Raw genomic sequence first — 27681 nt, forward strand, 5'->3', positions numbered from 1 at the left:
TTGTGAAAGGGTGTTGCTATGTCTGGGGGGCATACAGTATGTTGGGGGTTGTGTGTATGTAGGGGGCTGTGGAGGCAGGGGGTGGGTTTGTGGGGTATGAGGGAGGGTGAGGGGGTGTATGGGGACCCCCACACTTCCCCCATGGCTCAGCAATAGCAGGTGGAGTGCTCAAGGGACAGGTGCCCCGGCGAGGCTCTGGCCAGTGCTGCATGTTGCGACAAGGGGTGCAGCTTTCCCCAGGCTGTCTGTATTGCCAGTGGTCCCTGCCACTCATGCGCAGCCCCCACACTCTCTGGGCACGGGAGGGAAGCCCCAGACACCGGAGCAGCTGCCTTCCCTTGCCTGGGGCTTCTCTTCCCTGCTGTACGGCCCTGGGTGGGAAGACAGGTGGCTCCAGTGCCTGGGGCTTCCCTCCCGTGTCTGGTGAGCACAGTGGCTGTGTGCGAGTGGCAGGGAGTGCTGGCGATACAGATGACCTGGAAGAGGGTGCACCCCTCGCTGTGATGTGCAGCGCTGGTCGGAGATGCTTCTTGCCGGGCACCTGTTCCCTGAGCACCCCGCCTGCTGCTGCTGCAGGGAGGGGGGAGTGGGGCATGGGCAGGTGCTGCCCAACTGGGGCAGGGCATGGCATAGGACACAGCCATGAGAGGCTCATCTAGGGGCCCCAGCCCATAGTGGCAGCCTGCCCTTGCCCCACACAGAGATTTGGGGGGACATGCTCCCCATGCCTCCCCCTGGGGTGTGCGCAGTGGCAGGAGCTGCCCCCTCTCCCTGCGTGCAGCTCAGTCCTATGCCCTCCCCAGGCTGGGCAGCATCTGCCCTTGCCCCACTCCCTCCCTCACTGCTGGGGCCTCAGTCTGGCCCCCGGCCCCCCCATGCCTCTTTTCCCACAACAGGCTTATCAGCTGGACCCAGCTGTTCTCCATGCTGCTGGGCTGTGCTCCTGGCCGCCGGTGTTCTGTGCTGTGGCTGCATACATGCACATGACATTTATTGGCCACATCAGTCAAAAAAAGCTGATTGCCGATACAGTCAATTTTTCTTTTTTTAGTGCTGATCTGATATGGGACTAATGTATTGGTGCATCTCTAATTTTGCCCGACCCTGTTGTAGATCATGCTGCACGTCTGTTGCTGAAATCGTGGTTCTGTGAGGATATGGTGATGAGTGTTTCCAGCTGCATGGCACAACTTAAAAGCAGATTACTTTTATGTATTTGGCAGTTCCTCCAGAAAAGATTAAGTGACTTACCAGTGAGCCAGCACCTTGTTCAACAGACTAAATTGCTCCCCGTATATTTGAATAGTAATAATAATATTTAAACGGTGTTAATAAATAATCTGGCCTCTAGAAATGGTAGGAAAGGAGCACTGTAGGTTCATGGTTTGGATAACTGAAATACAGTGGTCTGACAGATTATGAAAGGGCTAATTTGTTCAGGTTGAACCCTTTGTGTTCTTTGCTTTTCCTAGTTACATTCTTTCAGAAGCACTTGCAATGGACTTGTGCATGCGTAGGTCTGTGCCATCTCATCTTTGCAGCAGATGTTAGCTAGGTGAAGTACCAGTGACGTGTGTGCCGCCATCACGATATAGGTTTGCCTGCCAACGCTTGTAATCATGCCTCTAATAGCAGGGTACACACCCCTTGTACTTGATTTTAGTTTTTGGAGGAGCATCCGCACTTTAGGCTGGTCTTTCCCTGTATCTGCCATGAAACCCATTTTCTTTGTAATTTTCCTTTTAACTCTGAGTCTTCACTTGTAGATTCGGTTAGTACAGTGTAATGTAAATATGTCCACAGTGGCTTAAGACGGCCAAAGACGCATTTATCTTGTGTCTTGTTGTATTCTGTTGATCCATCTTGATTGTTAGTGGTACATGACTTAGCTGCTTTAGAGCTAGCTTGGATGTCTGCATTAGACTGCTGTGTAAACAGTTCTTTGTCTGCAGTTTAGACGCATCCTGAGTGTCACTTACTGCATGTAAAGTGGTACGGCAGGCAGGCTTTGCATGCAACTGCCCTGTTCTGGTTGTATTTTAAAAGAAATCAATATCTCCGCTTTCTGTAAGCAGTGGAAAACAACTGTGTGACATGTAGTTTTCAGAGAAATTCAGTTATAAAACTGATTTCCGTTTGAGCAAACCGATATGATAGTTTCCTCATAGCATCCAGTTTCTCACTGTAGGTTAATATGGCACTTAGCCGCAGCAGGGTCTGCATAAATGTGCTGTTGGGGGACAAAGAGAGACAACAGCAAAACCATGACATGCATCTTCAGCCACCAGAGAAGTACACCAATACCTATTGTGCACGCGGCCTAGTGGCCTAATGTTATTACAATATGGTTCATTAATTTTATGTTGTGTAACTTCATTTTTAAGCTTCATTACACTGCTTGGATCCCCTCCTCATTCCATCTCCCAAAAAGCTTTTTCCCCTCTTACCAACAACTCATATTAACAGTATCTTTCAGTCCCTTCTCTCCCTTTCCCCACTATGCCTGTGTAGACCCTGATTTTATAATATTGAAGGATTCTCAGTTTTTGTTACTGTTGAAAAGGAGGTAAAATGCCTGAAAAAGCATCTTGGCATTTTTCAGTAACACAATTGTTTAGGACTGTTGCTTTCTCTTTTAGATCCCCCTACTCTCCAAAATCATATATTCCCAGCTTCTGTAGGTACATAGATCTTGGTGGTTTGTTACTTAATCTACTTTTAACTGCCAAGGGTCTCTAAGAAATTTCTCTTATGGGCCACTTATGCTGTAATTGTTCATCACATCACCTCCTGAAGTGTTACAGGGGTGTAGGTTGTAGCCATGTTGGTCTCAGGACATAGGCAGACAAGGTTCTTCGTGTGAATATGATATCTTTTATTTGACCAATTTAAATAGTTGGAAAAACATTTTTCCAAAATTTTTCCCCCCAACTGTTTAAGTTGGTCTGATATATTCACCCAAAGAACTTTGTCTGCCTTCTGAAGTGTGATGGCAGTCACTGTTGGTACATTGGGACTTGATTAGTACAAGGTTGGTCCCTGTGATTCCATATCAGTCTTCATGCCCCCTAAACCTCAGTTCAACAATATTTCTTCCTTAATATTTCTATGGGGAGGACTGGTAGCACTGCCAGTTATTAAAGCTGCCTGACGTTTTATTACAAAAATCTGTATTCCGTTCCTTTTTATTGGCTCCAAGCTGTAACAGTTTTGACTGAGATTTTCCATGTTGGGATGCTTTTCAGGCTGAATTCTTTGGAAAATGTTAGTCATAAACAGTTCTTTTTTTTCCTAGAATGAGGTTAATGAAAACTTTTTCCATGTTCTTAAAAAAAGTAATAATAAAAATTAAAAAAGATTCTAGTAATCCTTGTAAACTCTTGCTTTCTTTCCTGTGAATGTTATCTTAGTTATGAATGACAGTAGCTTAAGTATCAAAATTTTAAACAGCTTAATTTCTCTTCTGAGAGGTAGGTTATGAAGACCTATATCTTCATGTTCCAGGGGAAGGACAGGAGCTGGAAAATTTATAAATGCAGGTGAAAATTTGTAGATCTGTAACATAAAAGCAGGGAGACTGAAGGATGGTACTATTGCTTTCAGTTTTCTGAAGAGATATCACCTTTCAAGTTTGGGAGACACTGTGCTGGGGAGGCAGTTACTGTAAAAATGAGAAAACGTTTATAGGGTCGATGAGCATGTGCAGTTTGTGTACTTTGAAAATGTTCTGTCATCCCTGTGTTCTTTGTCATTTATAGAAATGTTTCAGTTTTGAAACTGTTAAAGAAACTAAAAAAAAATCACCCTTGTAGTGGTCTTGACTTGTATTTGAATGATACCTTTAAAACACTTTTTTGTTCATCATAATATTTTGTTATTATCTAGAACATCTGATGAAATTACAAATGGAAGAACTTGTAGAATTTCTTCAGGACACGCTAGCCAAGGACTTCTTCTGTGAAGATGACGTTGTAATAGAGCAGCTTCAAAATTCGATGTCAGAACTGAAACGAGCAAAGTTAGACCTACCAGCTGCTGGTAAGAAACTTCCTCTAGATATGTTGATCTGTACACTAAGAACTGTGTTACAATTATGGTATAGCTCTTTATTTTAAGTGTTAGTTGTATGTCACTAATATATTTGTTTATTCATTGCTGTAAAGTGCTTACCATTTTAAAGATACTTTTGGGTTAAAAAATAGAATTTATGCTATGATTTAACTTTTTTCTTTTTTAAATGGTTAGTCCTAATTCTCTGTTTTGGGAAAATGCTTATCACTAAAAATTTAGATAACTGAGTCAACTTTCTTTATTAATTTAAGGTTTTTAGAAGGAGATATGTATAAGCAAGAAGACTCTATGAACTAGCTTTCTTTAAATAAATCCATCTGTTGAATACTTGATAACCAATAGGCCTTCCTGGTCTTGAATAATTCGCTGCTTCCTTTCCTTCCCATAATTTTTAATCTCTGCAGTAGCAAGACAGGTAGTTATTATTCTCTGAGATATTTAGAAAATGGATTATGGAGCACTCTTCCTTCCACCCTGACTCCTAGTCAGATCCTAGTGCTTCTGTGTTGGGATACATGGAGGCATGAGGCCTAGTGGTTGTAGCCAGAGGTTGTTACCAGCATCCATAGTTGGGGGGCAAGCTAAGGTCAGACCAGGGTTCACATGCCACACCAGACAGTTTACCGGAAGCAGAGGTGAAACCATGGTTCACTTGCTGAGCCAGGGGGATACCAGAAGCAGATGTCTGGAGATGAGCTGAGATCAAACTGGGGTTCGTGTGCCAAGCCAGAGGGTTACCAGAAGCGAATGTTGGGAAGCAAGCCAAGGCCAAACTGGGTTCTTCAAGTTCAGGGGCTGGGTGCACAGACAAGAATGCAGGAACAGGCACCAGGGAAGTCACATGGATGAGAACTACTTGCAGGCTGAGGCCTGATGCAGACACCAGGTGCCAGCTGCTGCAAGACCTCCTTAAGAGTAGCCTTGGAACTAGTCGGCAGGCTCGGGTTCAGGCTCAGCTGCTCCTGCTCAGGAGGTTGATTGTTGCTGACCTAGTTGCCTTCTACAGTGCACTTCCCAGCTTCTTGTCCCAGCCTTCACTCTCCTTTGCTTTTGTTTCAGTTTTCTGCCAAAGTCCTGGCTTCTCATCACATCTGTTCCCCTGTACTCATTCTTCCCACACTGTCACAGTTACCGTGAACAGACATTCTGTTCTCTCCTATCTCCTTGTCCATGCTTAGTGCTGCATCCCGTTCACTTGACAGATAGCTCCAAATCTTCTTGTCCAGGCACTTCCAGCTCCATTTTTTTGGTCATCTGATCACAGAGGAGTGGGTAGAGCAACAAGTTGAATTGGATGAGGTAGGAGGGCCTGTGGTACTCTCAAGTCTCAAGTGAACTCACAATTCCTGAGTTCTGCTATTCCTATCTTACTGTGTTCTCTGGCAAAGTGTGTTGTCTTCTCTTCTAATGCTGGTCTACATAGCCTCTACATTGGGGTGGGCAAAATACGGCATGTGGGCTGGATCTAGCCCACCAGGCTGTTCTATCCAGCCCACAGACCCCTTAAAAAATTTAGAAAATGAATATTTATCTGCCCCTGGCTGCCTATCAAAGATAACAGGAACCAGGGGAAGCAGGACCCAAGGAAAGCCATGGCAGGCTCCGGAAGTAGCAAGGCCCGCTGGCTGGAAGCCCCTGCCTAGCAGGGGCTTCTGGCTTGGGACCGTGGGGCAGTTCTTGCCTCCCTGCACTGGAGTGGGAAATTCAGGTAAGAAGGGGTGGGCAGGAAAGTGGGGAAAACAGTGGTGGGAGCAGGAGGGAGTGGAAGCGACCGGGTGTGCAGGAGTGCAGGGCACACACCAGTGTCCCAGGGCCAGCGCCGGTGGGGCCCAGAGCGGGGTGGCAGGAGTGCTGGGTGCGGGCTAGCAGGGTCTATAGAGATGGGCTGGGCTGTGCCAGTAGGGGGAGAGGGGAGCTAGCTTGGCTCCATAGAGCCCCTGCTGGCTGGGACCCCGTGCTCCTGACGCCCTGCTCTGGACCATGCTGGCGCAGGCCCTGGGACACCTACGTGGGCCCTGCACTTCCGTCTGGCTGCCACTGGCTTCTCTGTGCCCGCTTACTCCCAGCCCCACAGTACAGGCAGGGGCAAGTGTGAGGAGCCCTGACCCTGCGTGTCCTGTGCTTGCCTGTCTAGGCTGAGCAGTGGTGGTGGGGGCAGAAACTGCTGCTCAGCATGGGGCAAAATCAGCCCTCCTTCTCCCCATGGCCAGAGCTCCCTGTTGTAACTTCCTGGAGCCCATGTGGGGTCTGTTCTGCCGCTCCATCGCATCACTGCCTCTCTGTGGGGCAGCAGTGGCAACAGAGAGCAGGCACAGGCAGGACAGCCTGTGGACAGGGCTCAAACTGCTGCTTGAGGCAGAGGAAAGTGGTCCCTCTAGCTGCTGCCAGGCAGTGTTTGTTGCGGGGCCCAGAGTGGAGTGGCAGGAGTGTGGGGTCCTGGCTCAGAGGGGGTCTATGGAGCCTGGCCAGCTCCCTTCTCTCTCTCTGCTGGCATAGTCCAGCCCAGCTCCATAGACCAGGGATTCCCAACCACAGGGCTGTGGTCCGGTAAGTTGGCTGCCAGCTTGTGGCTTCTGCCACCAGCAGTCACGTGCGGGTGGTGGGGCAGCTCTGGGAGGGAGACAGCTGGCTCTGTACCCTGTCCTGCTCCTGCCGCCATGGCCATGCCTAGCCGAGCAGGGCAGAGGAAATGCCTGGGGCAGAGTACGGGTAGGTAGCTCTGCTACTTGCTCCTAGGAAAGGCAGTAGAGCCCCTTTTTCTAGGCAGCCCTAGCTGGGTCCCTTGGGCCATCGCCTGCACATTCTCCTCCCCTGCAGAGTCCCCCTGTGGCCCAACCCAGTCTGATCCTCGCAACCCTGCCCTGCCACAGAAATTAAATTGAAACATGTAAATTAAATTTAAAGATGTAAATCTGATAGTTTGCAGGTCCACAGTATGAAAAGGTTGGGAACCACTGCCATAGACCCCTGGCAGCCTGCGCCCCATGCTCCTACTGCCCCACTCTGGGTCCTGCCGGCACTGGCCCTGGGACATTGGTGCAGGCCCTGTGTTCCCATACACCTGCTTGCTTCTGCTCCCCACACTTCTCTGCCTGCTTGCTGGCCACTCTGCATCACGTGGTTCCCATACCCACAATACCATACCCACACACATATGTCCCCACAAGCCCCCATACCCACGCACACACAGCTCCCCACACCCACCTCTGGATGCCGGCAGTTAAATGTGGGCCCAGTTTCAAGGGAGAGAGGGAGAGATCTCCTTTTCTCTGTCTGGTCAGTTGTTCCCATGCTGTCCAAAATGGTGCTCTCTGCTCATCTGGAGTCCAGCAGAGCCCCAGAAGCCATGAGCTTATTCCATGGTTTCCCAAAATGGCTCTCCCCTGCCAGGAAGAGGGGACCCTATATATCCTTGTCATGACCTCATCACTAAGTTCCCACCAGAAGCAGCCCCATTGGCTAATGCCTGGTGCTTTCAAGTGACCTAACATTCCAGGTCCAATCAGGCAGGTGTTTCTGATGCTGACCAATCAGTTTAAAAGCAATACTGGTCACCTGATGGTTTCGGCCCCTGCCCCCTTGCCAGGAGGTAAGCGCCCAAATGATAGGGGCTAGGGTAACCCAGGCAACCAGGTTGACAGACAGCTTGGAGAACTAGTCACACGACCTGCAGAGGCAGGAAATTGAACAATGGAGCAGGTTCCCCCTCCCTCAGGAATTTACCTGTCCAGGTCCTGTAGGCAGAGCTGGTTGCTTAGCAGTGGGAGTGATAGACAGGTATGAAAACAATAGCAAGGAAAAACCTAATAGAAGGGTCTGGGGAGATGCTGGGAGGGCATTCTGCCACAATGTTTATAACGCTTTTTTTCAAGTTGGCCTTGGATGTCCTTCAAGTGCTTTCTCTGCCCTCCTCTTAAGCGTAAGCCTTGACTGAGCTGGGAGAATAAAACTTTCTTTGGGAGTCTGGATTTGGACATGTGAATGATATGGCTGGCCCAGCACAGTTGATGTTGGATGATCATTGTTTCAGTGCTTGTGGCATTTGTTTACAAGAGGGCTCTAATGTTGGCGCATCTATCTTCCCGCTGGTTTCTAAGGATCTTCCTTAGGCAGCGCTGATGGTACTTCTCCAAGTGACTTGAAGTGCCTCCTAAGGTGTCCACGTCTCGGGTCCATACAGTTAGATGGGGATCACAACCGTGTGATAAACCATGACCTTGGTATTGGATTGGATGTCATGATCTTCAAACACCCATTTCCTCAGGCATCTGAAGGCAGCACTTGCACATCTGAGGTGATGTTGGATTTCTTCATCAATATCAGCCTTCTGAGAGAGATGGCTTCCAAGGTACAGGAAATACTCTCCAGAGTTTCACTGTGAATCTGAATTACCAGAGTTGGGGACAGCTCATTAAGAGCTTGTTGATGAAAGGACCTTAGTCTTCTAAAAAATGTTAAGCAACAATTCCATTTTCTTGTACGTCTTGGTAAAGATGTTGGTGATTGCCTGAAAGTCTACTTCTGAGTCAGCACAGGCTACAACATCATCGCATACTGGAGCTTGGTGATTGAGGTTGGGGTGGTCTTGGTTTTGGCTCAGAACTGGCTGAGATTAAACCGTTTACCATCCATTCAGTAGTTTAACTCCACTCTGACTGGAAGCTTGTTGGTGGTCAGATGTAGCACTGTGGGAAGGAATATCAAGAAGAGTGTTGGAGCGATGACGCAGCCTTGCTTAACTCCCATCTTCACCTCAAAGGGGTCTGTGGTAGATCTGTTACTGAGGACCACTGGTCGCATTCTGTCATGGAACAGGCAAAGAATGGTGATGAATTTTGGTGGGCATCTGTACTTCAAAACGATCTTCCGCAGCTTTTCTCAGTTGACGGTCAAAGGCTATTGTGAGGTCAGAGAAGGCTATATAAAGAGGTATGTGCTGTTGCTGGCATTTTTCATGCAGTTGGTGAGTTGTGAAGATCATGTCAGTTGTGCCTCTGGATGCCCTATACCCACATTGAGATTCCAGGAGGAGCTCTTCAGCAAGTGGAAGTAAACAGTTCAGGAGGGTTCCTGCAGTGATCTTTCCTGTGGTGGATACTAAGGTGATCCCTCTGTAATTTCCACAGTTGAACTTGTCTTCTGTCTACCCCTCGGGGTAGCCATTGACGAGGTTGGGGGAACAAGTGGGGGCTGGGGGAGCAAGCAGGAGATGGGGCCTGGCAAGGGTCCCCTGTGGTCCCCTCCAGCCCCTCCTCCCCACCCCCTGCTTACCGGCATGGAGTCTGGATCCAGCTCCCTAAGGTGGCAAGTGGGGACTGCACAAATCTTTGAATCTCTCTGAACCTTTTCTGAATCAATTTGGAGGCTTCAAATCGATTCAGACCTTTTTATTGGTTTCCCAATTCGATTCGGAGATTTGGCCACCAAATCTCCAGATTGAATCAGGAACTGAAACGTCGAGTATCCTCCATCCTTAGGTCTCAAGGGGTGTTTGTCCCTGAGTGCTCAGACTGTAGATGGCTTTGGCATTGGAAAAACCATGCATATTGTGGATGTCAGCAAGATGTTGAATCTCCTTCATCTTGTCTTACCACCATCTGTTCTTCAGTGCCACTGCATTGGTATCTCTGGTATAATAAGGCAAGGGAGAAACCCTGCTAGAAATAGGGTGTTCTGAGAAGTGTGAATGGGACGTTCCTACAAAGGTGCTGGTGGAGAATAAGGATCTTATATTTCTGTGACTCATGGGTGTCAAAAGATATAGCCTATGGAGCCCTATGATCCAGCCTGTGGGTCTTGCGCTGACTCCATGCACCTTAATCATAGAATCATAGAAGGACCGAAAGGGACCTGTAAGATCATCAAGTCTGTCTCTTACCATGGGCAGGAGAGGTAGCTGGGCTCAAAGAAGCTCAATGAGGTGTTTGTTCATCCTCCTCTTGAACACCTCCAGGGATGGCGACTGCCCCACCTCTTCTGGAAGTAGGTTCCAGATTCTAGTTACCCATACGGAAAATATGTTTTTCCATATGTCTATCCTAAACTTTTCCTTGACTAGCTTGTGCCCATTGGTCCTCATCCTCCCAGGGGATGCTTTTCTGAAAAAGTTGCTCTCCCAGATCCTAGTGTTCTCCCTTGACATATTTGTAGGGGGCTGAACAAACCCAGATCCCGAAGTCCCTCATAAGGCCTACCTCCCAGGCCATTTATCATGTGGGTGACCCTTCTCTGCACCCTTTTGAGCTTGTCCACATCCTTCTTGAAGTGCGGTGCCCAGAACTGGACGCAGTACTCCAGCTGCGGCCTGACCAGTGCCGCATAGAGGGGGAGGCGCACCTCTCTGGATCTGTTGGTGTACACCAGATGTACACCAGAGTTCTGTTTGCTCTATTGGCGATTTCATCACTGGTGGCTCATATTCATCCTCTGGTCAGTTGTCACCCCCACATCCCTTTCAGTGCCAGCCAGTGGACCCCACCACCCATTGTATAGATATGGTGAGGGGTCTTCCTACCCAGATGAAGGACCTGGCACTCGTTCCTATTGAACCTCATCTGCTTGCGTTCAGCTCATAGGACCAGCTTGTCAAGGTCATCCTGGATCTTTGTCATATCCTTGGACATGTCCACTTGTCCTCACAGTTTGGTATCATCCGCAAACTTAATCCTTGCTCTTTTCACTTCCTCATCCATGTCATTGATAAGGATGTTAAAGAGCACGGGCCCAAGCACTGATCCCTGGGGGACACCACTGGGGACAGCCATCCAGGATGAGGCCACCCTGTCACTCGTTGGGATCAGCTGGTGAGCCAGTTCCCAACCCACCTCACTGTAGCCTGTTCTAGGCCAATACTCTTCAACTTAACTGAGAGGATTTCATGGGAAACAGTATCAAAGGCCTTGCTGAGTTCTAGGTAGATGACATCCACCTCCTGTCCCATGTCCAGCTGGTTAGTTACCTAGTCATAAAAGGACACCAGGTTTGTTAGGTATGACTTTTCCTCGACAAAGCCATGCTGGTTGTTTCTCAGTACCCAACCAGTTGCGGGCTTGTGGTTATGGCCGCTTTGGCAACGTTTTGGAAGATTTTTTCCCAGGACGGAAGTCAGGCTGACTGGTCTATAGTTAGCAGGGTTGTTCCTCTTTCCTTTGTTAAAGATGGAAGCCACGTTAGCCCTCTTCCAATAGTTCGGGGCCACTCCTGAATTCCACCATGTGGGGCTGTGGCCTGCATGTGCCACATCTTGCATGTGACGCAAGGAACTAGGTCTCGTGTGTACTGCATGTGTGTGGGGCTGGACCTGTGGTGCTGTGGGTGATGAATGCAGCACATGATGGTGGTCTGGGGCATGTGCTGCATGCAGTCCCCATGCTGGACTGGCTCTGTGCACTGGCTTCAAGGCCAGACCAGCTCAGGCCCACAGATTGGCTCCATGCACCAGAACCAGCGTGTAGGCCCGGTCTGGCATGGACATTTCATGCAGCGTGTACCCTGTGCTGGCTTCGTGTGTGACCAGAGCCAGCACATGACACACAGGGCTGGTCTGGGGTTTGTACTGCAGGGGGTGTCTGTGCTAGATCAGCCCCATGTGCTGGCTCTGGTGCAGGTGAGCCCCGCACCCCTCATCTAGCTCACAGGGCCAGGTAAGTTAGATACCTCTGCTGTAACTCATTTAATGATAGGGTGATGGAGGCAGCTGTAGGTTAGATGGGGAAGTTAGTGGGTTACTGGGTTGTTGGTTATAGCTGTGTTGGTCTAAGGACATAGGCAAGCCAGGTTCTCTGCAATATCTTTTATTAGACCAACTAAATAGTTAGAAAAAGTTCTTTGCAAGCTTTCTGGCACAACACCCCTCCTCAAGATATTGGGAGACTCTGCTCTCATTGGGTTACTGGAGGCAGGCATATCACAGTGTACTCTTACACTGTAATCCTAGCCCATCACTATTCACATTTCCGGGTTTAATTAAGGGCCCTCTCTGCTTGCCCAGCCACTGAGCACTGGCAGAACCAGAAGAGCGCCCAGTACTGAGAAGCTAACAACTCCTTTTTGGGAGCCCCCTTAACCTCCTCCACACCTTGAAGCCCAGGTTCACAGCACAGCAGTAATTTGTGTGCACACTTGTTATTTTTTTCTCTCGCAGTTTCAGTGAGTATCGTAGGCCTGTAGTGACAGTGGTTTGTGTCTGTCTTGCAGCTCAGGAAAACAAGAACTAGCTTTTGACAGATCTTTTCTCCTCGATACCAGTTTCCTCCTGCTGCAGGGGAGCAGTAGGGAGCTAAGGGTGATTTTCCATCAGATGTGTGTCCCAGTAGGGGGCACTTTTCCCCTGGATTATTTTCTTCTTTAGAAGGAATGATGCTAATGGAAAGATGTCTGCCTAGGCTGTATTTCCTTGTGATAATACAAAATGGGTAATCTTTCTGCTTCTTAATCCATTGTGGCTCCAACTCTTTGCAAGTTGTTAGCGCACACAAACCTAGCTGACTCAATCCACTATTAACTATGCACCCTGGGATTTTTAATTCGGGTAGTAGGAGCTCTTGCTTTTTAGATCCAAATGTACTTAATTCGAACATCACTTGATCCAAACCTTCCAGGGCATCACTTTAAAAAGCAGACTGGGGTTTGCGAGGGTAGACCCAGGTTTGCCCTTTAGTAGAGAAACGGAAGTGAAGTATCAAATTGGAGACTCACTTGGGATGGAGCAAGTCTGTTCTGTAAGCGGTTGAGATGTGGAGGAGGGCTGCCGCAAAAAAGAGAAGAAGGAATACATAGTGGGCTTGGTATTTAAAAGGAATTGTTTCTAGTCATGCATCTCTGTCAGGAGACATTTTGGAGAGCTGTACTTCATGGTATGACTCTGAGCCAAAATCTTTAATGTGGTTTGAGACTTGTGTATTTAGATATCTAAATCAACACTGATGTGAATAAAATGATTATTTTTGGCATGCATTCCACTGCTGCATTCAGGAGGATTACCAAGAACAACCCAAAATATATCTTAGTGCTAGATTGGGGGAGAAGACCTTTCTTTTCAATATATATATTTCTCAGTAGCCTGAGAGAGTCTCTGTGCATATGGTATATTTTTGCTGGGGGAAGTTGGACTGCTGCTCAACTTTTCACAAAATGTATATAAAATACCTTTATCATAATCTTGGGAAAGTTGGTAGATTTATCTATTTATCTGCTGTTATCTTTAGTTGAGTGAGTCTGATTCCTCATTTGTTCTTCGTATGAATTTCACAAGCCTTTATTTTTTTTTCACTCTGCTCATTTTAGTTTTTCTAATTGTTATCTTCAGGCAGTAATATTTTTCTACAGGCTCTCAGCGTTCCCTAGACATTTAACCTTGCTTACACGCCTGCCTGTTGGGTTTTGCTTCCCACATGATCTCTAGCTCTTTTTTTGTTCCTTCTTTTTATATAAACTTGTCATACCATTATATGCCATGTAGCAAAACACATGCATGCACACTGCAATCTGGGAAAAATCGCAGTTTTTCAACTGAAATTGGAAGGGAGTGCTGCTTCCTTTAGGTTCTTGTACTGAGCAGTCATAACACCTTTAATTACTGTGACGTAAAAATCATTTCTAAAGAACATAAAAACATAGAAGATGCCATCAGAGGGTTGTATCAGGCATCTGAGAATAGCGGAGAGCTAATTAAGCTTGGTGGAATTCTCCATCTGGCAATCTCTGTTCGGGTGTTTAGATTTTCTTGTACTAGTTGGACAGACTGGTAGAATATCAAAAGAGGTATTAACTTTGCACAGCATTAAAGTAATGCAAAAGTCTTCCTGGTAGAGCTTTCTCTGGCCTGTTTCTTGTGGGGAATCCAACACAGAATTGGGAGCGGGGCAGGGAGGAATGACGTAAGTATTTGATTTCCCGCCCTCTTTGTTGAATATTTTGCTTCATGTAATCAGATGAAACACTTAATTTTTTTTACCTGAACAGCTATATTCCAGAAGCTAACCATATCATTCCATTTGCAGTACCATGACCCTACCCAGGTAATACAGAACATTTGTCAGGATACTCTTGTCCAAATTAGGAATATTTGAGGACTATAGTACTCAGGCCCTCCTGGGTCATTCAGTCTAGTCCCTGTACTTGCAAGCAATCATTTACCCAAGGAATCTCCCAAATGACCATTTCAAGCCTTCACACAACTACAAGGCATGGGGCACAATACCTGGAACATCAAGAACAACCTACAGAAGGGATTGGCATCCAGCAGCCCACAAACTGGATCTGGCCCACCTAAGTGATTTCATCTGGGTTGCAAAGCCCAGGCCATTTCAGCAGCAGGGCAGTTTTGTGTCTGTTGGTGACAGCTAAGTCACTCATGCGGTGGCAATAGTGTGGTGGGGAGAAGCAGGCATAGTGGTGGCTGGGTTGGAAGCACCAGCTCACCTTGTACTGAGCCATGTTATTTCAGCCTGCTGCCCCTGCTTCACGACATGCCATAGATGAAACCAGGGGAGATAAGAGCAGTGTCATGCTTCTGCAATGCTTGGGAAGTAGTTTGTTAATACCTATTCCAAAGTTACTAGGAAAAGTGCCTTGCTCCATGCTACAGAGCGAGGTAAACCACCTTCACAGTCTGTGCCAATCTAATTTAAGGAAAAAATTCCTTTCTGGCAACATATGTGGTGATTGATATGACCCTGACCAGAAAAGCAAGACCCTCTTGTCAAACAGCTTGTCAAATCTGCCAGTGTTCCCTGTCTCTCAACATCTGCATGATGCCTGTCTCCAAACTCCTTAAAATCCCGGACCCCTGCAGTTGAACTATGGGTCGTCTTAGATCAGTGGGTGATGGCAGGGATAGCACTGCGGAATGCTATGAGTTCCAAAAAAAAGTCTTAACACAGATTCCTTCTTTGGTTAGTGTCAAAAAAATCCTTTGAAATGCCTACAGCTGATGAGAGTCATTTCTCACTTACCAAGGGAAGTCATAGAACCAATAATAAAATAAGTGTTCTTCCAGAGGACCTGCTGCTGCTTAAAACACAACCGTAGGGGCAGAAAAAGGGATCCTGAACCTACGGTCCTAAACTGAACAGCCAGGGCAAAATTCAAAGTGGAGAATTCTGCAGTCCACTCCTACAGCATACTCCCACTCCATTTTGATCCAAAAAGCACAAAGTGACCAAAAAATAGCTCTCGGACATTTATTAAATCTTCCAGTTCCTTACACCTGTGAATCCCTTGCAATGTTTACGCTAGTTTAAAGTAGCTGAGAATTTTTTACATCTACATTGATGGTAATACAAAAAAAATGTTGACGTGATTCAGAATTTTTCTTTGTCCACTTAGATATTTCAGTCATTTTACTATATATTCAATAACCCCAGCTTTGACGCTCATCCACTTTAGTTGAATCCACATATCAGTTTCTGCTGTGTGCAGCAAAACTAATCGAGAGCGATTTTTTTCCCTAGATTTTAGTCTTCAATTTAATATTTTTTTCAATGAAATGTGTGGCAGTGGATGCAATATAACTTTACTGATCATCTGTCAAAGAATGTCTGATGCCTGCTGTAAATGGTAGCCAGGGAAGTAGGGCTTATGATGCCGACAGATAAACCAACAAAATTATGTCACTCAGCAGCTACTTTCTTATTTCTGATTTTATATGTGTACTTTTCTGCTGTGTTTTCTTTCAGAGGAATTTGGGATTTTTCACTTATATGTTTGGAGAAAAAACACGTAGCTATCTTTTATCTTTTTTTTCCCCCCTTGAACTGCACTTCAGTTGTTAACCAGCTAAACCAAAATACTTTTCCTGTCTTTTTTTTTTTTTTCTTGTGTGATGTGACTGTTTCTTAGTGCTTAATTAAAGGATGTAAGTGTATGGAATGGTGTTGTTTTTAGCAGTTCTAGGTATTGGTTCTGCATGATTTAATCATCTTTATTTATTGCTTGAAGGTCTTGAGTTTGCATATTTTTTCCTCTATAAATGAAGCTATGATCCAGCCGGCTGTGTTGGCTATTGTTCTTAATCTCATTTAGAATGTTCTGAAGAAGTATAGAATTAGTGGTACAAAACGCATTGTAGTTATAATCAGAAAGGCTCGTTCAGACAAAAAAAAAAAGAAAAAAGCAATTAGTGACTAAATTGGGAGTTAGACAGTCAAAAACAAGAAGTGCAAGCCATATGATACATACCTAACCCTTTAGGAGCTTCTGGCCATTCAGGCAGCAGGGTAAGCAGTGGCACAGGGATGATCATAGCCATCCCTTGTCCTCCCATCACTGCTAACGTGTGCCCATCTGGGCTCTGTAGTTCAGAATTTGGTGTCAGCAAGTTGGAGACCTGTGCTGGTGCCCCCTTCAGGTTGAAGGTCTTCAAATCGAGACTAGAGGTTAGACTGGGGTATGGGGTACTCTTTTCACCTCTCCTGTGAAAGCAGAAGGGTATTACATGGAGCTAGAAAAGAGAATGGGAGAAGTCCTCTGCTTCCAGGACCATTTCTGTACTACTTCCTATTGGAAAATATATACACCGGGCTGGAACTCCTTGTCCCAGGCGCCTTCTGCTAGGGACTAGAGTCCTGCTCTTGGTGGATCTCTCTGGGTCTTCCTCTCCTCTCTGTGCAGTGGGATGGCTTGCACAGGAGGAGTGGAGTGTGGCTGATCCCTGTGTCTAGGGCACTCTTTTGAGAAGTGGCTGGGGTTTTGAGTTGCCTCGGTTTCCAGTTTGGGTACTTGGATGCTGAGTTATTGTATAAAAGACCAGTAGCAAGATCACCATTGTTACCTTCTTTTTCTTTGGCCATTGATTTAAAAGAGCAGTGAGCCAGGTCTCCATTCCCATCAGGAATGACTGCCTAACTCCAGCAGATTTCAGGCTCTGATTCCCAGTCTTACATAGGTCCTAAATTCAGGGCTGCAGGGAGATGCAAAGATAGGATATCAGACATACTTTGTATTCAGCGTTTGCCGTTGTCATCTTGTCCTCATCTCACTCAGTGTACTAGCTGTTTTGATTCCTCCTCTTGCCATGAGACATGAGGTAGCAAATGGGTTTTAAATTCCAGTTAGATACCCAAGTTCCCTTTTTTGGGACATGGAGCAAAGTGACTGAAAAAAAAGCACCTTGCTGACACACTGATACTGTGTGACTAGCTTCTGATTGATTGGCAGTCACGTCTGTTAATTTGGTTCCTTAACTGCATTGTTTTTTAATCTAAATACAGATGTTTATCAGATGAACCTTGTACTGTCACCTGCACTGCAAACATAGCATAGCCAGAGTAAAGCAGTGTGTATTCTGCTTCATTGTATGTGGTGCAGCAAATCTGCCGGCCAGATTTTGATTCTGGAATCCTTTTTGCTGACAATGACATATTAATGAGCAAAAAGACAGCTTGACTTTCAGACGGTAGCTTGATCTTACAGTGCAAGAAGTTAAATTAAAAAAAACACACAAAAAAAACCCAGCAACAAGAAAAACAACCCCTTTTTGACTGGTAAACTGAACAGGAAAAACAGGAGGCCACTGATGGAAAAGAAACACAAAATACCAAGATGTCATTTTAAGAGTAGTTTTTCTGGCCATTTCCATCCTTGAAAACTGTTAGAACAGTCAAAGTGCATATATTCTAACCTGAAATTAAGGCCAAGACTATTATTCACCAGAGAGAGCACTTAAAGCACTTTACTCCAATTATATGTCTGTTATTCAATACAAGACGCTGTTAGTACCCACTGAAGCAATTAATCTCTGAAGTCTTGTAGTTGAGATTGATTTCCACAGGGTGGTGACAAAGACTTGTTAGATCAACCCTTTCTGATACAACTTTAATTTCAGATCTTCATAAGAATATTTGTATGGACCCCTATCCTTGCTACACTCATATTTCAACGTATGCACCACCCATAAGCAAGTACATTATTGATTTTTCCCCCCTTGGATTTACCCTGTTTTTGATGCTGTTTCTAGGCTTTAGGTGTTAATATTAAGTGAAAAAATGATTGTGCCAGCTTCGAACAAAGCAAGAAGGTTAAAATAAATTTATGTTACAGTAATGGAATGAAAAATCAGTATCAAATGAGGGTATGGGAGGAACTGGCAGCTGCAGGGCAAAGTAAAGATAATTGACATTTTTTGGCAGCCATAGGGACCAAAAAATTAGCTTAATCCCTCGCATGTATATTCCTGAAGAAACATGGGTTTTGTTTTGTAGAAATAAGTTTAACAACCAACTTGCAGCTGCTGAGGAAAATAGTGACTGCCAGTAGTGCAGCTAGGGCAAGGGGAAGAGGGCGTTGGCACCGACTATGAGCGGGTGCCAGAATCACGGCCCTATGCCCAGTATGGGTGGAGCGGGGGGAGAGGGAACAACCAGTGCACCAGGGTTAGGAAATATGCTGGCAGTCACCGACCCAAAATTATCCTTGTATTTAAAGCAAGATATAAATTTAAAAAGAAAGATGTGCCAGCCTTCAGACAGGTATGTAAGCAGTGAGACTTTCTCCAGCTTCCCTTTTCTGACAATAAAGCGCTCTTTTGGCCTCGAAACCTGCCTATCTGAAGTACAAAGCTACAAACAGCGAGAGGCCAGTACTAGACTGCAATTCACTCTAATGAGATCGGCAGTCGTTATAGGCAGGTGAGTGTTGGGCCCTGGGTACAGATGGGATATGTTCTCGTGGGAAGAATGAGCTAGATGACATTTAAATCCCTCTTTGTGGTCTTGCTCGTTCTTCAAAGAAATAAGAGGAAAATGGTACTTTCCATTAGTGGAAAATTTTAAATACCAGATTAATGAGGAAAAAACAACTTGGCTCCTTTCTAACAACCTGCATTCAGTCCTGCACTCACCAGGTGTATTTGGATTATTTGTGCAAAGAATAAGGGTCAAAATCTAATCGAATTCCCTGGTTCGTATTTTTTTAATTTACTCTGTGCTTCATCTTCTCTCTTTGTTTATATCCTTATGCATTAGGTTTTCTTTTAATTTCATTTAAACTGGTAAAATGCATAATCTTATTATATGCTTTTACCAAAAACTGTAAACGATGGGGTTTTAGTACTATGATTTACATAATTTTATTGTCATTTGTATTGTATTGTTTTAGCAAAAGCTGTAAATAAACTACTACTACTTAGGTACAGGGTGGATAAATAATTACATTCTTCTTTCCCCCAAAAGTCCTACAGTTAAGTGGCAGCTCTGAAAATGCTAGTATAGACCCCTTGTGGGGGATTTAGACCTTTTGTCCAGTGCCTTGGTGTACTGAAAGAGGGGAAAATTAATCTAAATCCATGCTTGACCTTCTGGTACTGGACACCAAGCGTGGCAGGTTGGGAAGGATCTTATTGCCCAGAAAGTTCCAGAAAACAAAAATGCGACATTTGAACAGTGAATAATGCTAGTCTTTGTTGCCAAGGCAACCATCACCTGAATCTGACAGCTTCTATTTCATTTTCCAGTTTTTAAGATGTCCCATTGCTAATATACATCTTAGAAAAAGTTGGTTAACCCGCGCCAACTAAATCAAGGGAGTGGACAGATGATCAAATTGCAGTAAATTAAAATAGGGCAGGGGCTTCCTTGGCAAAACTGCTTTGTGGGAAATGTCCACCTGTCTACTCTCGCCCCAGGGTAAGTGAAAGCTAAACAGGGGCAGCTCTTTCATTCAAGGATAAGCTGTCTCAGTTTTATTGTCATGTCTCATGGGGTCAGAGCAGACAGTTACCACGTGTCAGCTCCTCTACAATGCATCCTCTGGTCCCTTTTAACTTGCACCAGCTGATTGTTTGTCCACATGCAAAGATGCTCCATCCAGGAATAGCTGCTCGCATAGTAAAAAATAAAGCCCATTCTACCCCATTCTCATCCTTGCAGTGAAACGGGGTAGGCGTGCCCAAAAGGCTAGTAAAATTCATCCTTGGGCCAATATTAGAGACATATTCCAGATTTGACGACACCATTCCAAGCACCCTGCTGATAATTTCCAGATGTTTGAATCTGGGGCCTCTGTAACGTAAATCTCAGCTGAAGACACAGGCATGCCCGAGAGCTGCAGGTGAGGCAGAAGCTGATTTGTGATGGGAGATGGAATGAGACGTGATGTGCAACTTGCAAGGGAATTCAGTACTCTGGCATGCTTCAGCGACAAGTCGCAAAAAGGCGTTTTTCTTGCATACTTTCCTCAGTGGAGATGCTTGCTGCCTGTCTGTTTCTGCTGTTACTCACCTGCTCTTTCACCCTGCTTTTCTTTATGATTTTTTCTCATTTTGCTTGTGTTTTAAATGGAGGTGAGGATGAACCAATCTTTTTTCTTTTTCCTCTGTTCCCACCAGCACCCGACATCGTGGTCTTCCTGTTCGCTACTACCCCCCAAGTCTCACCTGGTATTTTATCTCTGGCTTGTTCATAACATTCATGTACATGATTTGCATGCTTTTTTGTGAATTTGAGCTGTGTGTTTGTATTAAATATGCATGGGAATCGTATGCAAATTATTCTGTTTTATTTCATGTGGACTCACTGGGAGTGGCCAGCTCTAAATACTCCATTTTTTTTTTTTTTTTTTTAGTGGTTATTAAATATGCATTTTCTAGTTTAAAACAAATGCATTTTCCTTTTAGGAGATGACAGTAGTTTATAACATGTCTTTGAGGTAGCATGTTCTTTTAGGGGTTCATGCTGCAACCCCATTGTTTTGCATGGGGCTGTTAGTTCTTGTTGGGTTATGGCAGGAGATGAGCAAGTCTGAGTGCATGTTATTTCAAGCATGGCTGAGCTTGGGACTCAGGTGCAAGGTGGCTTTGACTGACTTAAGTATATAATGGAGCCTAAAGTAGCTGCACCTAAATATTGGGAGTGTAAATGATCTTGGCTACTCCAGACAAGATTGAAACGCTGCTTCTATGCAAGACTTCTGGTGTCTTGACTGCGAGGCCAACTTGATTATCAGTTCTGTGAAAGCCTTATTATGACTGAGAGATAAATCTGTCTGTTTTCATCCCATGTGTTATCTTTTGTCTTCTTCGGTACTGACTCTTAAGTCCCAGTATCACATGTGTATACAAAGCTAAAAAAAAAGCCGGGTATCCTAATATTAAAATGCAAAAGTTTTTTGCTAATGAATAGTTGTTATTTTGAAATATTTTGGCTACTGTTTGGTACACAAATGAATTCTAAATATAACAGCTTCAAAATAGACGGCTGAGGTTTGTTCTGACATCCTTTTTACAGCAGTAATTCAGGTTATTGCCCATTTCAGCTAAACCGAGCAAACTGCACATACCAATGCTAATGCCTTAGTTGTTCTGAAATGTGAGGGGAAGATGACAGAAAGTAATCTTTAAAGTAATGGAGAATTCAATAAAAATGTCTAAAATATTCTCATTTGGGTTCCATGGAAGCTTAGTGGTAATTAAGAGACCTTAAATATGTTACCTTTAAAAAGAAACAAACCCACTTATTGTTCAACCAAAGGTTCAGACTGCTCCTTATACATTTGTTCAAGACTGCAAAGGATTGGAGAGAGTGGTGGATGCTTTTAAATGTGTACATGCAAATACAAAAAAAAATTGCAGATAGTGGAATAATAGGTATTTAATTTCTTTTTAGCTGCATTTCAAACAAGGAAGACAGAACTGGCAGGGGAATTCTGTTTTTTCCTAAAGAAGACATTTATTACGTACAAACACATTAAATGTTCTTGGTGAAAATTAAAACATTTTATAGTTGATAACAGGTCATTTTCTTAAAATCACCATTTAGCTCCTCATGAATCATCTGGAAGTTATAAACTGAGTTATAAAACTAAGCTCTTCTGCATAATTTGTCTGAACAGTTTTTTGGAAGGTGTTTTGTATGCATTGCTTCTCACATCAGACTTAATTCTGATCATTAAAATAGAGCATTCAGGATTAAACGGAAGTACTTTTTGTTTATGATAGTCCGCATTTGATGTCTTTTAATTATTCAAATAAGATTGGAAGCACTAATTGTGTATGGTTTTAGTGTTGGGAATATTTAGTCAAGGCAAAAAACAACCCTGTGCAGAAGAACAGGCCAAGATCTCAATTCCTCCTTGTGTGGGAGTGTAAATGGGACTCAGGTGCAGCAAAAACCCCACAATCAGCAAAAGGTGAATTCCACACTAAAAGAATAAAGGACGAGTCTCATCATGGTTGATGCAGTGTGAAGTGTATTATCTTAGGAAGGCTACTTTGTCAGCCAATTTCTCAGCACTTATTGCCGTACCTTCTGGTCCATAAACAGGTTGAGAAACGGTAAGAACTGTAGAAATGAGCCGGTGAATTTTCTGTCCTGCTGCTCATGACATCCGTGGGATCAAGCCCTCCAAAATGTTTTTGGGCTTTCTGCCAACCGGTTCTTCAAGCCTTTCTTTTTTTTTTGTCATCTTCTCTCAGAGGTCTGAGGGCGAACAATGTAAAATTTAATCTTCTACTTGAAAACTCCCCCTGGCCTCTCCTGAAACGGATCTGTAAGCAATTAGCAAGATCGACTGACCTGCCTACAAAAATAGGCTGAGAAATTACACTGCCATTTTGTGGTGTGAATAGCTTAGAAACTTTGTACAAGAGGTGTAGATGACCATCTATTCAGGGTAGCATGGAAAGAAACCTGGTCAAGCTGTGTTTGGAAAGCTTAGGTTGAAGTTTATGTTCCGCTGTGAATCGACAGGAAGCCATACCTCAGGAAGGTGGTAAGTCTCTGAACTAACACAGCATGTATAGAAGTTGTTTGGAGCAGAGTGAAAATCATTATAAGTGATGACATTGGCATTATTTAGGAGTGTGGCAAATAGACTTCTGATTTCTGGTGAGGACTCTTTTGTTACTTTGTCATTCCACCTGCCTTCATCTCGTTCCTTTCTCTTGAACAACTCAGACATAGGCTGTCTCTCTCTTTGGCTACATACTGACTAGCATGGCATGGCCCTGATCTCCGTTGGTAATTCTTAGGTGCTGTCATAACAAATATCCATTGGTGTGCCTCTAACAAGAACCAGCTGTCAAGGATGTAACTCATATTATTGATTGTGCAATTACTGTGACTCTCTTAATAGTTCTAAGCACTGCATTAATTTGAGAGAGGAGCATGTGTGAGTGTTCGCTCACATGCACCCGTATAGACGCACAGAACAAATTGGTCATACATATAACTGGTAATGGTGAGCTATTAACTTTTAACCTCAGACTCTGAGTGATGAAGGAGAGTCACGCAGTCCTGTCTCCAGCAAAGCAGTAAGGATCAAAACGCTAATTATTCCACTTTTAACAATTTTCTATAACTTATTACAAAATACATCAGCAAAACCAAACTTGTTTTCCTTTCCAAGGTATTGTAGTTGTTTTACATAACAATTTATTATCTTCCTGATACAGAAGGCAGTAGTTGGGCTGCGCTGTCTGATTCTTTAATGATTGTGGGCTAAAAGTTTTAATCATTTTGTTTGAGCAATACGGTTAAAAATAACATACTTGACTTTTTTCTACTTATAACATGAAATTACTGAACATATGAGTAAAGGCTTATTTATTTGCCAGTGGGTTAATTTACAAGGAGAAAATACAGGAAACCCTCGTTATTTGCAGCCTCAGCAGTCGCGGTTTCAAATATTTACGAATGCCAAACACACGTTGTAGTACACTTAAAGGAGCTCCTCAGGAGCTCTGTGCTTGCTGCTGCTGGGCTCACGCCATTGCCAGAGCAGCCTGCCCCCGCCCCAGCTGCCAGGGGCACCGAGTTCATGAACGCAGATGCCATTCATGAGCACAGTGCCTTAGTCGCAGATTTTGCCCTTCATGGGAGATATGAGAACGTATCCCCCTGCAAATGGCAAGGGTCACCCATACCTCCCTTGGGGAAGGAGAGGATGACTTAGGCTAGGTACAGACATTCACAAAGCCTGAGCCAGAGTCAGTTTAAGTTGCGTGATTTTTCTATAAACAGCGGGGTACAAATCTTACACTGGGTTCTGCCATTTTTAAATCAGTCTATCTGTGCTTGGCCTTAGGCAGAAAGGTTTGTGTGAATTGTAATATAAGCATCATCAGACAGACTGCAGAGCCATCAGTTCATTATTTAGAATTCTTTTTCATGGGTGCAGTCTGGACTAGCACTGACTCTTAAGAGACTGGCAATTAAGCATGGCATATGGTCTGATATGTGCTCGTAACCAAAAGAGAGCGTCTTCCAGGTATATCTTTCCCTTGCAAATGCTATTCATTTAATGGCATCTCAGTCAGAACAAAAACGTTATGGTAAAAGCAGACCTCTGATATCCCCCAGCACCATGGATCTTACAGTAAAGCCCATCATCTCACTTCATGTGTCCAAAAGAACACATTTTTCCTAGGACAATCGCAGCTAATTTGAGTTAATTACCATCCGTTCCAGGGATAAGCTGCGTGTGCGCAGAGGACTTTGCTGCTCACAGGTTTTGATCAATCAGAATCAAAATGCGACATCTATTTTTTACCCTTAGTGTTCATATTTGAATACTATAATGATGGGGGCTATAAGTCCTTTGGTATTCTCTTATAAGCAGAACAGCAGAGAACTTAATAAATAAATAAATAAATAAATAAAGCACTTGGGAAGAATCTACAAGTGATGTTGTCTTTTATTACTACAGCAAAGAAGATTTTTAACAAAGAGTTAAAGAAATCAGCGAAGTGTCACCACAAATAACAATGGGGACTTCTCCCCAGATGTGGGGGAAATCAACATGAAGGTTTTTGTTGGCAAGTCTAACAAACCCATGATAGGAAGTCTTGTTGGCAAGTGCAACAAAAGCCATGATAAATACATGGATTGGCTAGAAGTTGGACTTAATTTCCTAAATGAGAGCGAAGGTACAGGGCAGGGCTAGGGCCTGAAAGGCCTTGAAAGTGAAGAGAAGCAGCTTATATATGATGGAGGAGAGAAAGCAGAGCCATTGGAGGGATGCAAAGAAAAAGAACAGTGACATGGAAAAAGTGACAGGCTAGGAAAATGGTCTTTGCTGCAGCCTTCTAGATGCATATGAGCAGAGCAAGGCTCCATTTCTCAAGGTCAGAGGGGGAGAGATGTTGCGGTAATGGAGATGTGAGATGCTGACATCCTAAACGAGAATTTCAGCTGTGTGGATACATACAGAAAGCTGGATCTTTGAGCCATTAAGCAGCATGAATCAGCAAGATTTAAACAGAATCTGGCTGCAAGGCTCTAGAGTGAGATATGAATTAAAGATTACTTAAAGTAATGATTTCAGTGGGTGGGTATGTATACAAAAACAATTAATGCACTCTAATGTTACTGTTCTTTGTCTTCTTTTTAGGTAAAGATGATGAATTTCCCAAGAAGCCATTGGGACAAATTCCACCAGACCCACAGCCTGGTGTGCTTAACCTTACTCACATGCTCAATGGACAGAACAATACTGGTACACAGGCAGCACAGAGGACGGAGAGAAAACCGTCTTCTGAAGAAGTTCAAGCAAATTCACCAAATAACAGGAGAAGAATGAATTCCTTGGAAAAGAGGCCTTCATTCAAACAACAGAAGTCTGGGCCCCTGGATACACGGAGTGGGAACTCCAAGAATGATATAGATATCAGAAAAAAGCCTCAGCCAACAGCACAAGACACTTCCAGGCAATACAATAATGCAGCTGCTAACCAAAATTCGAACGCTACTTCAAACCCAAGAAGGGAATTTGTACCTAAGTGGAATAAACCATCAGATATCAAAGTTATTGAAAAGACCACCGGATTTAATACTGAGGTCAAAGGTAGAACAATAATCCATTCTGTTTCAGGCATGCTACCGAGTCCCGGAGAACCACAGCCATTGAATGTAAAGCAAAAGATGAGGGTTTTGGATGTTGATGAAGGTAAGCGAGAGTCTAATGCATCACAGTATGACAACGTTCTAGATGTTGACCATGAGAATGAGCATCTTGTTGAGGAAGAGCTCGAGAGAGCTCACGTGCACAGTCCCAGGAATGTAATGTACTCTAATTCTCCTAGAAAGCAAGTGGAAAAAATCCCTAGTCCACTAAAATTATCCAGCAATTATGCCTTCAATTCACAACTGAGAACCCCACGGTATTCATCTCAATCTGATGGATCAAGTCATGGATTGAATGTAAAACCACCGCTGCCATCTTATAATAACCCACCTACTTACCATGGAAACTCTCCAAAGCATGCCTCCAATATAATGAATTCTGGTTTTATACCTCCTCAGTATAATCATGGGAATCGAACCAGCCCTTCTAGTAGACCGTATGGTTCTGTCTCTTCAACAGAGTTTTTTCCTGATAAATCACACATGAACTCTTATTCTGCCAATCACCAAAATCCTCTGTCTCCAACTCCTAATAGAATAGAAGTTCTGCCTTTTGATGCCTATCCCAGTAACTCTAGATCACCTACCAGCGTAAAATTCATAATTCCTCCAGTGGATTATTCCAGCAGAGTGTGGCCAGATGCTCCCTATGTGCACAGACCTGAAAGATATGGGCAACCTTGGAACCAAGATGCTAACCGAAGCCACGTGGATAACTTACAGAAATATCCATCCTTTCAGACAGCACCTCTTCACGACCATAATCTTCCAACTGTTTCCGTGGATGGTTCAATAAGATACAGAACTTCACCAACCTTGGAAGAATATGGTTCACCACAATATCAATATTCAAGCCCATCATCCCATGTCCAGCCCCACAGAAGCCGAAGTGATGGGTTGTCTATGCATGAATCAATACTTCTGTGAAAACTAATCTATGCTAACTGAAAAAGACAGGAACCAAAAACACTAAAGAGATATTGCTGTGTTTATAATTATCCAGATCAGTATTTTATACAGAATTTGGACAGTTCATGCAAGTCTCTGAGAAATAAGAAATCTATTTCAGAGCAGTTTCACAGTTTGATGGAGACTAGTTGAGCGCTTACACCTGCATTGAGCCCATTGAAAGGGATCTAATGCAGATAAGCATAGCAATAGCAATAGTGTCATATGCATAACGTGGCTGATACTACCATTGTTTCTTAAATTGAAGTAACTTGTGTAGAGAAATGAACTATCTGCCTAACACATGTAACACATTTTCAAGCTGTAGTTTGACGTTACAATGCACTGTATAATTGTGTGTGCGCTTGTATGCATAAACTTTGTGTGTGTGTGTGTGTGTGTATATATATGTGTGTATGTGTGTATATATATATACACACACACACATACATATGTGGAGAAGACCTAAAGAGTTCTCCATATAGAGATATATATATATATATGGAGAAGAACTGAAGAGTTTAAAATGTAGATGCATTTACTCTTGGGCTAAATTTGAAGTATTTTTTCAGTTTAATTATTTTATGTGTAATTTATTTGATAAATGAACCCATTCATTTTGAATGGGCTCTTCCTGTTATTCAGGTATCAACTGCCTCAGTAACCCAGAATCTGATCTGAGTTGGAGAGATGCTTTGGGATTATTAATGTATTCTTACCTGGGATGATATTGCCCAGGTAATCTCCTCTCCTTTTTGGCTATTGAATTGCCTTTTCTATCAGAAAATGGCACATGAAAACCATGAAGCCAAAAACGGTGTCTGAT

At 44.0% G+C, this 27681-nt stretch overlaps 1 protein-coding gene across 4 annotated transcripts in view; it reads left to right on the forward strand.

The window, feature by feature from the left end:
* USP6NL (USP6 N-terminal like) overlaps nt 1-27358 on the forward strand; it is a 172499-nt gene extending 145141 nt beyond the window's left edge. For all 4 annotated transcript variants that reach the window (XM_019543714.1, XM_019543715.1, XM_019543717.1 and 1 more), the window contains 3 exons: nt 3886-4038; nt 25396-27241; nt 27343-27358. In XM_019543714.1, the coding sequence (XP_019399259.1) occupies nt 3886-4038; nt 25396-26834 (1592 nt within the window). In that variant the 3' untranslated portion in view covers nt 26835-27241; nt 27343-27358. The remainder of the gene's footprint in view (nt 1-3885; nt 4039-25395; nt 27242-27342) is intronic.
* The last annotated feature ends 323 nt before the right edge of the window (nt 27359-27681 follow it).

The sequence above is a fragment of the Crocodylus porosus genome, unplaced genomic scaffold (genome assembly GCF_001723895.1).
Source record: "Crocodylus porosus isolate Cpor-Errol unplaced genomic scaffold, CroPor_comp1, whole genome shotgun sequence".
Taxonomy (NCBI): Eukaryota; Metazoa; Chordata; order Crocodylia; family Crocodylidae; genus Crocodylus; species Crocodylus porosus.